Consider the following 18,970-nt stretch of genomic DNA (forward strand, 5'->3'; position numbering starts at 1 on the left):
ACTTTCTGTGAGTGAGAAAATGAAAGCCAATAGTAATTTCATTTTCTATCAATAATATTTTGTACTAAATATGAAGAATCAAAGATATTTAACTTTCTCAAATCATTTTTATACCCTCCCAATACAAATTTGCTTGTAGAAAATGTTTAAAATGCTGTAACTGATCCTCAAAAATGGTTTAAAAGTAATAAAAAAGAAGGTGACATTCCTAATATATGATTTTAAGTATCTAAGATTGCACAAGTCTAGCTATTTTCAGTAAACTATACTACAACATTGGAACCATCTTTTATAACAATCTAGAGCCTAATATATGGAAGAAGATGAAAATTGTCTGTTAAATAAAACTCCAAGTCTTTCCAGACTAGCATGTATCATGCACCCATAAATGCTGAGGTAACCATTGCCTTCAAAATTTCTATTCTCTTATTCTATCTGCTCTTTTCATAAGCTCTTCTCTCATTCTTAAGTCCCTTTTCTACATTATCCCCACTGTCCAAGGAGGGTAATCTGTTTGAAAATTAAACTGAGATAAGTGCTAAAAAGCAATTAGTAAATCAAATAATCAATGACAGAAATTTCACTCAAGAATGCATTTAGCCTTTATGATTATGTCAATTGTCAATCTATAAAAGGAAACAACCATTTTTGGAGCATCTTCAAAGTACGAAATATTTTAGTTCTTCTAATCCTAGACAAATTGTGTTTACCTTCTAAACACTTTCTCATAAATAAATAAATAAATAAATATATTCCTCAATCTTGCAACTTAAAAGCTGTGTTTGCTGAGTCCTGGAAATCTTTAGAAGATACTAAAAACAAAGCTGAGAATGAAAACCACTACATGATTCAACTACATGCAGGCAACTTTATTCACTCAAATACTTCATATTTATTTTTTCAGTCTCCCCAATGTAATAATGATTTTCTCTGATGTAAGTATTGTGTCAGCTACTAAAATATCATGGCAGTTTATATATTGTTTATATTCAGAGCAACTTCATAAAACCAATGTAAAGGCAGGAAACAAAAATCAGAAATTAGCGAATGCAACTGAGAAATTTTTTTGTTTGTTTTTTTTCCTTTAAGAGAATTCTCTAACGATAAAAATGAAAACATGTAAATATTTTCCTAGTATTTTTACATTTGTTTGCCATGAAACTTAATTCTTAATCCTCATGAACTTTCTTTAATACTAGTAATAAGTACACTCATTTCAATTAGGCCCATTCATATCATAATCATTAGTTAGATATAATTTGATTTTCATGAGAAAATCACATTTTACTTGTGAAACACTTAAATCCATGCTTAATAGGTATAATCAGGCAATAAACATAAGCACTTAGGTGATAGTGTTGATAACAATAATGATATTCTTTGATGTACTGGCCTTTTATATTACAAAATGTTTCATATTTTGTTCTCATCAGATCTTTTTGTATGCTGTATGGCAGAATCACATTTCATTAATTTTCCATGTGACTATCTCATTATTGCACTTACTTGGCCTTATTATCATGAAACTCAGAAAAGTACAAAGGACAGCTGAAACAGCATTTGAAATTTTAAAAATTTAAGGATTTTTTAAAAATTTTCTGCAATTGAATGTTATTTGCTGATGCTGAAAATATACAACTACATGTACAAAGAGATTTGTACATTGGATAAGACTGATAAGCCACATATTCAACATTTCTACCCCATAATATTTATATCCAGTTCACTATCTAAGTGTCAAATACTATTGCATTTCAATTGCAGATGATTCTAATTTTGAAAGAACTTGGGAAAGGAAATATTCCCATTTTAAACTATAAGAATAAATTTTTGTAATCTGCAGGTAGTAGATTCACAAAACTTTTAGTCAATTATTAAAAGATAAGCAATTAAGAAATTACAGTAAATTTTAAATTTGCAGTGATAACACTAGTAAGATACATTGATTTCATTAATTGATCCATTTAACATACTTATCATGATGCTAAACAGTTCCATTTGCAAACAATTTGGGAACCTTCAGGTTACTATAGATGCCTATTATAAAAGCACAAAATCATTAGCATGTAGGGAAGTACTGCACACTTCCAAGATAAGTTCATGCACATGTTTTCCATGTTCATGATCTTAGTGATTTCTATTGATAATAAAATGCAAATGTGGAGACCTGGGTAGGATTTTATATCAAGGATATACTTCTTACCTCAGTCAGTTTCTGCATAATTGGAAAAGTTTAAATCAATTGAAGATTCTTACCAAAGAATTTTAATCTTAAAAATATTGTGCTACTGACTGAAGATTGTGGGAAAATAACAGGGTAGGAAGGTCCAGGAATCAGTTCCTCTGCAAGAACAACTATCAAACTGGTAGGAACTGTATGAATCATGTATTTTGAAACTCAGGAGTGTAATAGAACACTGTGAAGCATTCTAGGAAGACCTAGAAGAAGATAAATGATAACTGACTTATACTGATAAACGGTGTTAAATACAGGTGAATTTCACCCTCTGTCTAGTGACTACCAACCCCCCCATTCCCTTCCCATTACCTCACCACAGACAACAATGGGGTCTGTAGACCCAGCTCCTGGTACAGCTTGTTCATGCCAGGGTGAACATTTTCCCAAGTCCCTGGGGTGTCTGGGCAGATAGCTGAGCATTACTTTTGATCAGCTACTTCAGTTCAGTAGGACCCAGCTCTGAAGGTGGCCTTTGTTAAGGCAGCAGAGGGGTGTGATGGACAATACCCTTCATCAAAACTATAGAAAACCATGAATGGATGCATTAACTGAACAAGTGTTGAGTCAAGAAAATACAGCTTTCAAAAGACATGGGAGATGCTACTGGTACCTTTGTGGCCTCCTCCTATGCCCATCCTGCTGCTGTATGGTCCTAGCTTGTGCTCCCATTGTTACTGTCTGGCCTTGTCTGGTTGGAAAGAATGACCTCCTCTACAGTCCACTCTCCCACCCCTGGATTTGCCACCCAGGCAAAAGCAGTTCAGGTCAGCTAAAGCAGGGTGAGAAAGTCAGAAAGCCTAGTTTTAATGACTAAATTCAATTTGAAATGGCCCTTTTGCTAGTGTGAAAAAGTTGTGTTTTTGTGAATGTGGTTTATATGTCATGAATTATTGGTAAATTTTTGTTCAGTAAAATGAGTGTGGTCTATTTAATGATACTTCGCTGTAGGTTTGTTAGATTTTGTATTCATGGGCCTGTCCTGGGTGCATGTTCATTTATGACATTAGGAAATGATGACTTAGACAAGAGAAAATGAACCTCTTCAAATTCTTAAGCCCAAGATAAAAAACTAAATGTATGAATCTCTGTCTGTTTCCCACCTGAAAAGGAAATACTATGAATGAGTTATAGGTTTATGTCAGCCCTATACCCAACCAAGACCTATCTAACAATATTTGATGTAATTTTGTAGATGATCCATGGATTTTACACTGATCCTCTCTCTTTGGCTTTGGTAAAACAAATTCATATTTTTATTGAAATTACCAATAATTTTCAATGAATCATACTAATAATATATAATCATACTAATAATCATACTAATAGCAGTCAGAGTAAAATTCACTAACAACACCAAAAAATCATTTTGCAAAAAGTGCAGGCAAGAAGATTGTCATATTTAAAAGGCACAATCCTCTCAGCTGGAGATATAGAATTTCTTTTCACAATTTCAAGGACCAATTGTCATGTGAATCCTGGCAGGAGAAATCATATGGCAACCAGAAATCATCAGATTGACTGTTATGAGAAACAGATCATCCCCCACAAAAAAGTTGTGGCTTAACTGGGCTTTTCTTTACTGACAAAAGAAAATTTAACAACTAATACATTTTGTCTCATGAGTTGTAATCCCCAAATTCTTTACAAAATAGAAATTTGGTCAGAGTTAGATAAAAAGGTAATAACATGTCATAGTAAACACAAAACTGTGGAGGATGTTGTAGTAAGCATTAAAGATGAACACTTAGAATCTACTTCAGGTACTCCTGTTCTTTTAACATATCATTTGAATTTACTATTTAAAACCCATCAATTAAGAGGAAAAAGAGTATGAGTCCTATATGACTTACTGAGTTTTACTATGCAATGTGATTTTATATGAGGTCTAAGTGAATACTTTCTCACTATTAGAGATGCAAGCAAATGAAAACCATATAAACAAGTTACCTTTATTTCATTGGGAGATCATCATAGAGAAGAAAATGGTTTCCTAGAGATGGATATAACCTAATTCCTAGAACCCATGAATATGCAACATCTTATGGCAAAAAGACCTTGCAGATGCGATGAAGGTAATGAATTTTGAGATGAAGGGATTATTCTTGTGGCCACACTCTAATCTTTCTGACTGCTGATATAATCAGTTCCCCCTTCAATTTATCAGAGGGAGTTCTCACAATGGTGAAGGCGATCTCCTTTATTTATTGTAGATGTAATCAGTATAGATGCAATTAATTAACTGATTTAAATCCACAAATACCATTGCAGTACCAATCAGGCCACTACTTGATTGACCAAGCAACTGTTTACCATAACTTAGCCAAATTGACACATGAACTTAACCATTACAAACAGGATAATATGAACAATTGGATTTTAACAAACTAGATAACCTGATGAAGTTGGACTAATTCTTAGAAACACAAAAACTGTCTATACTGACTCAAGAAGAAATAAAAAATCTCATCACATTAATAACAAATAAGGATATGAATCATTAACAATTAAGGATATTGAATCATTAATAAAAACCTGCCTAGTTGTCATTATTCACAAGCTGGGTACTGAGATAAGAAAAGACTGAACTATTTATTTAAAACATAACCACTCTTGGCTATTGAAGTTGATTACTATATTTGAGAGACCTCCATACATAATATATGACTTCCTAGGGATCTGAAACTCATAAACTAAGGGAAACTGTGCATAGCTTACCTGAACAGGAATCCTTACTGATATTTATTGAACTGATTCCCCTCACCCCCAGTTTATGAATATGCTGTTTTTAAGCACAGATTGGGGAGAGAGGAAGTTCTAATTGTCCTATTTAAACTTGGGAGTTGAGCTGGGAGCGCACATGAATAATTTCTTCACTGAAAGAAGAATTGTGCTTTGCCCTGCATTTCTCCAGGTGAAGATAAACTTTTTTAAGTGACACCCTACCATTCACACACACAGAAATTGGTACATTGTTTTTCTATGCTGCTCTATTTTGTCATAAAGATTTTGAAGTTTGACTGTGTTGCAGCATCACTCATCACATTTGGAATGATTCTTGGGGGGGCACATTGTTGGGGACCGAGCCTCACTCTGTGACTAAGACCCTACATCTTGCAGTCTACTTCAGGCACAGGGCCCAGCAGCTGAGGCCTGCTGGAATCACTACCCTGTAGTTCAATTTTATGCTGTTATTGAAATGTGAGTTCCTTGGCTTTAAAAAATGTTTTTTTATGGGGAGCCACAGCCATTCTAGAAGAGCAGTGAGAGGCTTAGCAGCACTCTTTCCCAAAAATGCCTCTATTTTGATGTTTCAGTTTGTGTGTTAAGCTAATCTGTACACCCTGTTTACCATCATTACCCTGTACTATATGTCTGTTCAACATAAGGAAATCAATTAATATCATTTGGCATGTTAGTAGATTGAAAGAAAAGAAAAACATGATAACTTCAACAGATGCAGAAAAGACATTTGGCAAAATCCAGCACACATTCATGGTAAAAACTTTAGCAAGTTAGGAATAGAAGGAAACTTCTTCAATATGAATCATGATATATAGGAAAATCCACAGCTACTATCATACTCAATGGTGAAAGACTTAAAGCTTTCCTTTAAAGGCAGAAAGCAAGGGTATTCACTGTGACCACTGTTATTCAACATTGTACTGGAATTTCTTTCCAGAGCGATTAGGCAAGGAAAAGAAATAAAAGACATCCATATTGGAAAGGAAGAAGTAACCTTGCCTATGGACAGATGACATTGAAAATTCTAAAAAGGTCACAATAATGCTACTAGATTTAGCAAACAATTTCAACAATTTAGCTGGGCACACTATCAGCATGGAAAAATCAGTAGTGTTTCTATACACTACAAGTGAATAGTTAAAAGAATAATTGTTGAAAAAATCAATTACAATCAAAAATAAAATATCAACTATCTAGGAACAAATTTAACCAAGAACATAAGTGATTTTATAAATGAAAAATTACAAATCATTAATTAAAGAAATCAAGGGAGACAAATAAATGGAAGAACATTCTGTGTTTATGGATTGGAAGACTAAATTTCATTAAGATTTCAATTCTACTTTAAGTGATTTACAGATTCAATACAACCCCAATCAAAAATTCTAACTAACCTCCTTTGCAGAAATAGGAAACACAGTCATCAAATTTATGTAGATGGGTAATGGATCTTGTGGCAGTTTGGAGCTGCATGAATCCCAGGAAAACATGCTTGTAAATTTAATCTTGGGAGAGCAAATCCATTGTAAATAGGACCTTTTGATTAGGTTACTCAAATAAAGCATGGCCAAATTCTATCAGGATGGGTCTTTATTAGTACAGAACTTTAAAAGCAGAATTGAATTCAGGTAGACAGAGAGAAAGTCTTGGGAAACAAGAAGATGAAGTTCAATGGAACCAGAACAGAGAGGCCAGGAGTGGCCACCAGGTGCATTGTCATATGTCAGAGGAGCCAAGGACCAAGAATCACTAGCCAGCTGTAGAATGCCAATTTTCAGGAAGAAAACAATGCTTTACTGACAACATGAAGTAGACTTTCTTTTAGTCTCAAAGCTGTCAGCCATGGTTGCCTATTTTCACATGATATTTTGTGAATTATTATTGATTTAGGAATTTTTTTTGCATATTCTCAATGTAAATCCTTTGACAGATGTAAGTTGTAAATATTTTCCCCCAGTTTATATGTTGCCTTTATTTACTCCTACTGGTGCTTTTTGCTGGAATTGGTTTTTGATTTTCATAAAGTTCAATTAATCATTTTTTTCTATTACATTAACTGCTTTTAAAGTAATCTTGAGAAAATTTCTATCCACCCCAATTTCTCCTTTGTTATATACTAGAAGTTTATAATATTATTTTTAGGTTTACATTACAATGTGATTGAACTGACTCATACTGGTTATTAAACATCGATTTTGTGTATATATACCCAATTCTGCACTGAGACATCATGTTGGTAGTTTGAAATTATACTTTAATCAATACACAATGTTTTGTCATTTTTGTTGGACAGGGTTTGCATATATTTTGGCTATGCATTTCATATAATCAATTTTAATTTTAACTCAAATGTTTCTTACATTTTATTGTTTAATTGTCTGTTGCTTGTGTATAGCATCACAATTTATTTTTCGTATTCACCACTTAAAAAATTCCAAGATAACCTCTTCTCTACTTTCTCAGGGCACTTTAGGGCCTGTTTTGGAGCCAGAATGCTCTCCTCAGAAAGTCTCAGTAAGTAGTAAATCTTTTCATTCTTTCTTTGTTTGTTTATGTGTGTGTGTGTGTGTGTGTGTGTGTGTGTGTGTGATCATCTGCCACAAGTTCTGAGACAAATTCTGAATAGTAGAGGTCTATCATAGTTCTGCAGTGTGACCTCAACAGGAAGGATGTCTCTGAATGTAGCAGAACCAAAAGCACAGAGGGTAGAGCTGAGAGGCATGGAAAAGTATTGTGGCAAGGAACCAAGGATGGCCTTTAGGAACTTAAAGTAGATTCCTGCCCATAACCAGCAAGCTAAAAGAGGTCCTGATTTTTCAACTGCCCTTCCAAGTCACATATTCAGTTGATCTTCCAGCCCCAGCTGATGCTTTGGTTTCAGCCTTGTGGAAGATCTATCTAAGCTGTGCTAACATTCTTGTTCCACAGATAATAAATATATATTGTTTCAATCTGCTATATTTTGGGGGTAATTTCTTATGCTATTTTAGATAACTAATGCAGGTAACCTTTATCAGCCTAAGAAATGTTTCTTTTTGTAATTCAATATGCATTCTATTTGGAATTCATATTGAATTTCTCACATTTTTTTAACCACATCTATTGAGATGACATTATGGCTTTTCTCCTGTAATCTGAAAATATGGTTTAATGATTGATTGAATATCAAATTTTAATCAATATTGAATTTCTGGGGAATATCCCTCTTGTATAGATTATCTTTTTTATATAAACTGTGTTACATTTGCTAATACTTTAAGAATTCTTGTATGTATCCCTACAAGAGATATTAGTTTGAAATACTATTTTTTGTAAGATCCTTTTTTAGGTTTGTATTTTCAATTATTTTGGTCATAGAACCAATAAGAAAGGAAGCTATATTTCTCCATTCTCTGAACAACTTCGTATAATTTGATACTGTTTCTTGCTAACGTATTTAGAATTCACCAGTGAAACTCTTTGTAATGAGTGATATTTTTGTAAGAAAGTTTTTGAAGCATATTTTTTTCCTAGACAGAAGACAACAGATTCATAATTTTAGTTTAATTTCACCTTTATAAAGATGTTGTCCTAATGTCTTTTGTAATTATTTTCTGATGAAACTATTGTCATTTTCTGATGAAGTATGAACTCATATTTATGGATATTTTTCTGAGTGCTCTATCTATATTTTAGATATATTTAGGTTTTACTTTCTTTTATGCTGAAGTGTAAAATAATTCACATTGCATTCATTATGCTTTGTGCTTACTGAGAGTCTTAGATCTGAGTATTGATGTACTTTATTAATTTTTGTCTCAGATATCATCTTTTCTAATAACTCTTTGTTCTAGTTTGCTAGCTGCTGGAATGCAACACACCAAAGATGGATTGGCTTTTAATAAAAGGGGATTTATTTTGTTAGTTCTTCAGAGGAAAGGCAGCTAACTTTCCACTGAGGTTCTTTTTTATGTGGAAGGCACAGGATGGTCTCTGCTGGTCTTCTCTCCAGGTACCTGGGTTCCAACAACTTTCCCCGGGGTGACTTCTTTCTGCATCTCCAAAGGCCTGGGCTGAGCTGCGAGTGCTGAGATGAGGAATGCCAAGCTGCTTAGGCTGTGCTACATTGCAGTCTCTCATTTAAGCACCAGCCAATTAAGTCAAATGTCCTTCATTGCAGCAGCATGCCTCTTAACTGACTGCAGATGTAAATCAGCAACAGATGAGGTTCATGTACCATTAGCTCATGTCCACAGCAACAGAACTAGGTATGCTCACCTGGTCAAGTTGACAACTGAATCTAACTACCACACTCTTCTACTCCATTTTGCTCTCCTCTCATTCTAAGTTGAAATTATACGTGTGTTATGCCATTTAGTATTGCGCCACATAATACTCAAAGGCTTGGAAATGAACTTTTTTTTGTATGCTATATGATGGGGTCACATTTCTTGATTTTTCCATGTGAGTATCCCATTATTGCAGCACCACTTGTTGAATTTTCATTTGATTGTTTGTGTTTTGTCTGTGTTTTCGTTTTTGGGGATGCTTCAGTTCTGGAATTTGCATGTAGTTCTTCTTCATGGTTTCCAATTGTCTGCTAAAGTCTACCATCTAATTATGGTCAGTTTGTGAAGCACATGTATTATCATTGTTTCATTCGCTTGTCTGATATTCATAATATCTGAGTTACCTGTGTTTTCATTGGAATGACTGTTTTTCTCTTGACTGAGGATCATATTTCTCTCCTTCTGAATACATCTTTTATTTTTTATTTCTTCATTTCATGCTGGCCATTTTGTGTAAAAGAAAAGCATAGACTCAAGAGGATAACATTTTCTCCTGCTGTGATGTGCTGAGTTTGTAGGTGATCATGGTCTGCATTTTGTGGTATTTCAATTACATTCATATTACCACCAGTTCTAAATATATATGTGTTAGGCACAGATGAGACAGAGGTCACAGGCTTGCTGCAGAGATATAGAGAAGCTGTCTCTGTGGGAAAAGGCACCTGAGGTCCTGAAAAGACTAAAGTGTTGAAAAGCTTTATGACTCATCTGGTCACAAGGAAGCAGATAGTTCAGCTTGTGCTTCCTCCTCCCCCATTCTTTAGTTACATTTTTACTTTCTTTACCTCCCAGCCCTATAAAATAAACTGTGCTGAACCTCTTGGGATCTTTGAGCTCCATCTGAGCTCAGAGTCCCACCTGGTCCTAGCTTTGTTATATCTCTGTCTCTCCTGTTTCTTTCTCAATTCCCTGTCACCTCCCTTCAGTCCTGACACTGAGCTGCACTGGTCGTGGAATATATGTTGTTCACACATAGTAATGTCCTTTCTTAGTGTTTGATCTGGTGATAATGGAATGCCTGATGTTTTTGAGTTTATTTAAACTAGGATTTCTCAAATTTTATTTGTTTCCCTCAGGTGTGTTGGTCTGGGTATTTTAGCTTGCCATATTCCCAAATGTGGTGTTTCTCCTCTTTCAAGCTATTTCTCTACTTCATTGTAAACTCCATTTTTTCAACACGAACTCCAATTTTTCTTTTTTAATGTCAGGATTCATTAGCAGAAAAATGACCTATAACTTTTGTTAGTTCGATATTTGTCTAAAACATGAACTCAATTTTAATTCAATTATGTTTTAGTTGGTCAGCTAGAACATGAATTCAACTAACTGGTGTAGTGCGACAAAACGTGGCATGAACAAAAGTCAGCCCTCTTGGTTTGATAATGGTTTACCAGCACCAAAAAATTACAGTTTCATGTGCACAGAGAAGTATGTTATCTATCTGCCAAAGTAACAGAACTGTGGCTTAAAAGATAATATGCAATTATGAAACAAACAAACATATATAGAGAGAGAAACAGAATAAAGCCCAGCCTAATTGAAATTCCAATTATACGAATGATCTCTGAGCTCAAAGAATGTTAGAGGCTTCAGGATTTAGGGACTTGCTTAGGTGATTTGAAAATTGCCTTTGGTGCCATCTAGTGTGTGGAATGTGCAAGAACACCATAGGTTTTTACATTTCAAAAGGAAAACATTTAGACCACTCATTAACCCAAGCAGTCCCAATATGAACAAACAGGGTCAAGGAATGTCTGATTTCCTAAGATCATTTCAAGGTGAATATTCTGAGTATTTGGGTAAAAGAAGCATGTGTTTTTGTGATGACATCGTATATAATATTAGTGCCAAGCAAAGATTCTTAATATAAACTGTTCTGACGTTCCCTTTCCATTTTATCTCTTGCTATTTTAACATCATTTTTTCCCCCTGATTCTATGTTCTAGATAAAATATGCATTTGTTTCTAGTATTTTTCTTTTGTTTTTTGGTCATAAATTCTTGCCTAGTCCCATGTTTAGTAATTTATTTAGTTATTATATGCCATATACTAATTGACTCTGCAGGAGTCCCGGGAAGATGGCCAAATACGATAGCTTATGTTCAGCCCTACTCCACAGGAAAATCAGAGAAGGGACTGGAGGGTGACTGAGATTTTGATTTAAGAGTGCAACTTACCTGGAGAGCCTTCTGCACTACATAGCATGGTCCAGGTTGAAGAAGCTGAGGAACTGAGAAGCAGAAAGCATGAACCTGGCCTGGAGATACAGACCCCACAGGAGTGCACGGACAGGGAGATGGGGACTAGGGAGTAAGCCAGGCCACGTTCCTTAAATGTACAACCCTCACCAGTGTGGCCCCGTGATCCACAACTCACCACACCCCATGCACCTGAACCCTGTCACTTGCCCCCGCTCCCCATGCTCCAAGCACACCCACCCCACCACCCCCAGTACACGTCCCCACCCCAAGGGTAGTCCAACTCCCCTTTCCTGCACCCCTCCCAAGGACTACCTCCCCCTCTCTGTACCCTGCAAGCTGCTGACAGTACATAAAACTGCTGGTGCATACCTTCATACCCAGGCTACCTCCACCCCCTGTCCATAGTAGTGCACAGCCTCACAACCCCTGATGTTCATCAGTTTTAGGCACTCCTAGTCCCATGTATGCACATGGCCCTCAGTTATGCTTTGCAGCTCTGAGAAGGCATTGACCTGTGCAGCTGGGTCATATGCACCACTAACCCAGGAAGGCATAATCCTGACCTTCTGTCACAGCTCTTCAAATGTGCAAAAAGGGCACCTAGCCCTAGACCAGCATACATATGCCTAGATCAGCAAGTATCTCAAGGACATATGTTTATAGGTTTTCAGTATCAAATGATCACTTGTTTGGTTTCCATGCTTGTCTTTGTTCTTAGAACAAAGTCCCAAGCAGGTCTTACTATCTGAACACCAGAAATTGGGTTCATTCCTTTTTTATTTTATTTTGTTGGTTCTTTCTTTCTTTGTTTGCATGGGCAGGTACCAGGAATCGAACTCGGGTGTCTGGCATGGCAGACAAGAATTCTGCCACTGAACCACCTTCAGACTACCCTGGGTTCATTCCATTTTGCTTTACATCTTTTTAGTGCCTTTAGATTTTTGCAGGTGATACTTTAGATATCAGAAAACATCTTGAGAAGGAAATCAGCCTTTTGTTTGAAGTTCATCATTTCTCCAGTTTTGGTTTTCCAGCACTATGTGACTACCCAAAATTCTGGACCAGTCTATGCACTCAGCTTCTCACCCACACCTACAATTTGTCAATGCCTGTAGGGACAGCTTCAGGCCTTCTGCTCACCTCTAAATAGTTTCATTCTCTCTTGATTATATTTAGTCTAGTCCATATGTTTTTACATATATGCTGTGAAAGTTGACTCATATTTATCACAGACATGACCAGGTGATAAGAAGAAACCTAGAATACTGCTTACCTTAGGGAGGATATTGCCTCCCAAAGCCCAGGCAGTATCTCAGAGCAGGGATGGCAAGGTCAGAATTAATTAAGGATGGAAAGTTTGGATACAGGTTGGTTTTTCACAGAAGAGGATTGGTGTGAGGCAAGGATTTTGAGGCAAAGAAGTCAAAGGATTTTATTTAGCATGCACTTTATGTATTGAGGCTTTCCAAACAAGGGGAAAACATACTCAGTTGCCTGCAATGCCAAAGCTGGTCCTGGGTAGTTTGTTGATTTCAAGAAATCTAAATGCAGACCATCTATAGGACCTTCTTTACATACTCAAACCTAAAACTAACACAAATATTACAATATGACGTTTAACAGTTGTCTCAACTATATGCCTCAAAAGTATGCTTTTCTAGAATGCTTGGCTTCCACTTAGCTTAATGGTATAAAATAGGTTTCCTTTATCCTTTCATCACCTCAGATATGATATCAGAGAAATTTAAAGTCACAATGGAGAGTGGTACAAAGTCCCAGGAACTAAATGAATTGCCATTCTTTTTCTACAGAGACAAAGCTGCAATTACAGGAGAGAATGGTCTTTTGTAACAATAATCTAAGAAGCTTGGCCTCTGTCCACAGATTCTAATGGATCAATCAATTATTAGAGTGTTAGGTTGTAACCACCCATTCTGAAGAGAAGAGTAAAGGAAATAAAATTGTTTTCTGCATAAACAATTTTCCTGATAATTTTGTCTTTATTATGTGAAATTCTAAAATTACTATATTTTTTTAAAATTTAACACATAAATGTGTAAAAGATGCTTCTTGGGAAAATTGTTTATGCAGAAAATTATTACAACATATTTAAAATTTTTTTGCATTATCATTATCATTATCATCACAGTAAACAGGAAATATTAAATCCTTGTTTGTCCATATTATGCTGAAGGGTCTAACTTTACCTTTCACTTAAAAGGGTAATTGCAGTTCTTCAACCCTCTCAATCTGCTGTCCCTAGAAATTTTATCTAGATAGCCATTAAGATTCAGCAGATATAGTGCATATTATGAAATCCATCCTATACTATAAACAGCTTTTAGAGTTTGTTATATATAAGAAGTTCTACTATTAAGCTAGCCATTTAATGTGTTTGTTTTAGTGAAACTACTCTGTACAATGAATTATCAGAGTATTAAGTGTGCGATAAGACTATTACTTGCTAGGGGATATTGTTGCCAGAAGCTTGAAGCTTTTTGGCATAAGATATTTATCTTTAAATCTTGCCAAGTTCTCAGAAAACACCTGCTGATACCAAATTCTACAGAAGCCTCCACCACATTCACTCTTTTATGCTGGAAAAAATTATTTCTTAATTTCCAGTATTGATGATAATAGGTAACAATTTTGAGCTTCTGTGAGATTTGTGAAATAAGTTAAATGGTAATAGTTGACATTTTTAAACAGTTGAACTATTTGCAAAGACTCTCTACTAGAAGGGCAGTCTTATGGAGGACACCAGATGGCAAAGAAAACCACCCCAATATTACTGAGAGGAGAGTTGTTATTCAAATTAACAATAATAGCATTTCTTTTATAATTACCTAAAATGTAGTTTAGGAAGAAAAAAATGTACAATGTCAACACGCTGTTAATTATTCCCTAAGTGCCCTATTGAAATCAGCATGTTTGGAATCCTTCAATTATTAGGTCCCCAGAGTCATAAGAACACATGTAAAAAGGCTTGGTTGTAATGTTGAAAGTATTTGTGTAGGTAACTGAAAACAGCTCCTTCCTGGGTAAGCAGCTATTAGACTTTAGTGGTGTAAAAGTTGGCTTTTGTGGCTCTGAAAGCAAGAACCATCGATTTATGTACAATTAGGGAAGCACTTTCATCAGTCAGTTCTGTACTCACAAGGTAATCTCATTTTTATCAATCTTTCTGATGTAGCTTCTCTGAGGATCCAAACACATTTTGATAAAATAAACCTTTAGTTAAAGAGAACAGAGACTTGACTGGCTATTTGATAGTTTGAATTTAAACTTTTTCTATCCTAGGGTCATGTTGTTATAGATTTGGAAGACTTTAGTGAATCACAGCATTTTGAGCAGATATTTTCTTAACTCTTACTTAAAGCAATAATCCCAGGACCTCTATCTTCTGCTACTTTTACGCTTAATGTTTTTTCTCTTCTTTCTTCCCTTTCTAAATCTTGAATCCTCAGACTACTAGAAGGAATGGTCAATGAAAAGTTTCCAAGAGTACCTGCCCTGCTGTTTCAGCAAATATCTGAGCTGATTCTCTCTTCCATCAGCTGCTCTGTTTCCCCCAGTCTGTCTCACAATGGCCACATTAATTTCTAACTATCCTCATGGCTAACAGCATGGGCTTTTGCTTTGAACACATCTGAATTTAGATTGCAGCTGGGAAGTACATGACTCTAGGAAATAGCTTAAAATTTAGGAAATTACTTCAAAGATAATTTACCTCCTTAGGTAATCTTTAGTATTAGAATTTAGATTCTAATCCTGTCTCCACTAATCCTAGGTTTCAACTCTGGGTGCCTTAATCCCCGATTTGTAAAAGAAATATAATAAGGATGGAACCTGCATCAAAAATGTGTTATTTTTATTGTGTCAATTATATAAGTTATATGTAAACTGTTTATACTGTTTACTTAAACATGAGAAACACTACATAAATATTAGCCATTATTAGTTCAACCATGCTTCATAGCACTGGCAATAAGCTGAGAATAAAGGAGAGCAGTGGAACAATTGACTATTTTTACTATTTGGCTACTTCTGTCTGTCTCTATACAGTATGGCTACTCTAGTAGGTAGATAAATGATCACAGATAGATGATAGGCAGATATTTTCCTCATTATATCTATTGAGCAACCCTGTGAGATATTTGTTGTCATTCTTATGTTAGAGATAGAATTTATACGCAATTGTCCAAAGTCACAAGCCCACATGTGACCAAATGAAGTTTCAATCAAATTCTTTCTAACTATAAAACCAAGGTCTTTTCTAATACCTTAATTATTTTGAAAACAGACAAAATAAGACTAGATCAATGGCTTTCCTGGTTTTCCTTTTTCTCATTCACATTCTCTGAGGCAATAACTTAAGACAGCATATTGAAAATGTGATTAACCCTTTTATTTCTCAATAGACGTCTTTTGCCCATGTCATAAGGTAATTTTAATGATGAAATTAGAAAAAGAGTAGAGTTCTTGGCACTGTCACTGTCTTGGTATTTAATGCATCCTTTTGGAGTGTGGCCCCAAAATATTTTTAATTCCATTCCAGGATCTCTTTGGTAACACTAAAATACTTCATTGGATGCTTTGTTTGTTTGCATATTTCCAAGTCATTTTCAAGGTCAAATTCAAAATTCATATACTTCAAAGTCAAATTTAAATTCCTTCTAATTCTAGGAATATTTTGAGATGCCAGAAGCAATGTTCCACAAAATTTTCAGAATTAACACCTTGAATTATACCAGCATAAAAATAAATGTCTGGTGGTGCAAAGGTGGCTCAGTGGCAGAATTCTCACCTGCCATGCTGGAGACCTGGGTTCAATTCCCAGTACCTGCCCATGCAAAAGAAAACATTAAAATAAATGCCAACTATTTTTATTTGCTAATTATATTTTATCAGTGAGGAGGCCATGTAGAGTAAGTCATATAACTATAACTATAACATAGAACTATTTATTTGCCTTCTTTAGTCATTCATCAAATTGTATTAATAGAATGTTACTAATAGCTAGGCATTGGGATAGTGGCAAAATTATTGGAATAGATATCCAACTTGTTTAATAAGCTTGGTTTAGTACTTAATATGTTTTAAGGAATTACCCTAAACCAAATTCTTTCCAATCAAAACAACAGTAAACTCAAAATTGTTATTTAGTGATATTTGTTTTCATTTCAATTATATTACTTCTGCTTACAATTAGTTGGTGTATGTTTCATTTCACCCCTCTATTCACTACATCAAGAGATAGAATATGCTACTGTACCTTAATAAATTGACAAAAATAAATGGTTCCATAGTTCTCTTCATTAAATGGCATTCTCTACAAGTTAATGTTTTTTTGTACATGTTTATATTTGGTATTTGTTTATATATATATATATTTCTTCTTTCCTTTATATAATCCTCTGCCTATTCATTCATTCATTAATTTGTTTAATCCTCTATGCCAGTTATTATGCTAAATTTGGTAGTACAAAAAGTAGACAAACTCACACATGATCTCTTCTCATATGGACCCAACTTTCTAATGGAAGAAATAGCTATTAATCACACAAAGTAAAACTTGCAATTATGAAATCCTACAACTACTAAATTCTGAACTCTGTCTCTCATTTTATATTTGAAGTGCAGTTCGAGTTCTAGTTTCTTGGTTTGATTGTTTGCTTGGTGAAAAAATAAATTCACCTATGAATCACATCGAATTCCTCTTCTCTTTTCACCACTATAATATTTTAGGGTATTAGCAGTCTCATAAAAGGAAATAAAGAAAAACAGAGAGATGGAACTGATAGAAGGAAACTACACACTGGTGACTGAATTTATTCTCCTAGGATTTCCAACTCGCCCTGAGTTGCAGGTCATTCTATTCCTGGTGTTCCTGACGTTGTATGGTATGATTTTAACAGGGAACATTGGCTTGATGATGTTAATCAGAACTGACCTCAGGCTTCAAACCCCTATGTATTTTTTCCTTAGCAACCTGTCCTTTGCTGACCTTTGTTATTCTTCAGTCATTGTTCCTAAAATGCTGGTTAATTTCCTCTCAAAGGTCAAATCTATTTCCTATTATGGCTGTGCCCTGCAGTTTTATTTTTTCTGTACTTTTGCAGACACCGAATCCTTTATTTTGGCTGCCATGGCCTATGACCATTATGTTGCCATCTGTAACCCTTTGCTGTATACAGTTGTGATGTCCCGGGGCATCTGTACATGGCTGATTGTCTTATCTTATGTTGGCGGCAACATGAGTTCCCTGGTTCACACATCCTTTGCCTTTGTTCTGAAATACTGTGACAAAAATATTATTAATCATTTTTTCTGTGACCTCCCTCCTCTGCTTAAGCTATCTTGCACAGACACCTCAGTTAATGAGTGGCTTCTCTCCACATATGGCAGCTCTGTGGAAGTTATCTGTTTCATCATCATCATTGTCTCCTACTTCTTTATTCTTCTCTCAGTCTTAAAGATCCGCTCTTCTAGTGGGAGGAAGAAAACCTTTTCCACATGTGCCTCTCATCTGACATCTGTGGCCATCTATCAGGGGACTCTTCTCTTTATTTACTCACGACCTAGCTACCTGTATTCTCCCAACACTGATAAAATTATCTCCATTTTCTACACCATTATCATCCCAGTGCTGAATCCATTGATATATAGTTTGAGAAACACAGATGTAAAAGATGCAGCTAAGAAAATACTAAGACCAAAGGTAAATTCCTCTTGAGATTTAAGGTTCTGAGACTCACCTCATTCCCCAAATGCAATCTTCAACTGCAAGTCTGCAACTATCTAGCCATCACACATTCAATTTTTCACACAAGGGATTTTATAAATTATTTCTTTTTTCATATAAAGCCAATTGCATATCAAAACCCCAGCATATTAAAAAAAATTAAAGTTTCACAATTACTCCTAAATAATGGTCAGATTACTGTTTAATGAACATTAGCTTGGGGTTTGTATTAAAATGGGTTGTACTAGATTGTCTAAGGAATATAGCAAATGCCTTAGAATATTGTGTATATGTAACTATTTCTGTATAGAATATCTCATTTAAGTAATAGATTACTAGGTAAGGGAAGGAACCCAATTGCCTTGCCAGCTATCATATACCAGCTTTGTGCCTGAGCAATGGGAGGCAATTTGAGAGGTGGCAGCAATGAATAGGCACCATATGTCTAAGAGAGCAAATTTTTAAAAACTGTAGCCATATTTAAGTTGTCACAACTAATGTCAGCCCTGTTGTACCTCTCTGAATTTATTTTCCAGATTTCTTTATTCATAGCATTTAATATTTTAAGTAAATACATGTGTGCGTGATCACTTATTGTTTTTGTTGTACATATGCTTAACAAAACCCATTGAAATCATAAGTACTTTATTTAACAAAACACTTATACACAAAAGGGTACCAGGCATATTTCAGTATTCCTGGTTTGTGTGAAAAT

At 35.1% G+C, this 18,970-nt stretch overlaps 1 protein-coding gene across 1 annotated transcript; it reads left to right on the forward strand.

The window, feature by feature from the left end:
* The first annotated feature begins 17,301 nt into the window (after positions 1 to 17,301).
* Positions 17,302 to 18,246, forward strand: LOC143666839 (olfactory receptor-like protein OLF1). The gene has a single exon (XM_077140368.1). The coding sequence runs from the start codon at positions 17,302 to 17,304 to the stop codon at positions 18,244 to 18,246; it is 945 nt and encodes a 314-aa protein (XP_076996483.1).
* The last annotated feature ends 724 nt before the right edge of the window (positions 18,247 to 18,970 follow it).

Source organism: Tamandua tetradactyla, chromosome 23 (assembly GCF_023851605.1).
Source record: "Tamandua tetradactyla isolate mTamTet1 chromosome 23, mTamTet1.pri, whole genome shotgun sequence".
Classification (NCBI taxonomy): domain Eukaryota; kingdom Metazoa; phylum Chordata; class Mammalia; order Pilosa; family Myrmecophagidae; genus Tamandua; species Tamandua tetradactyla.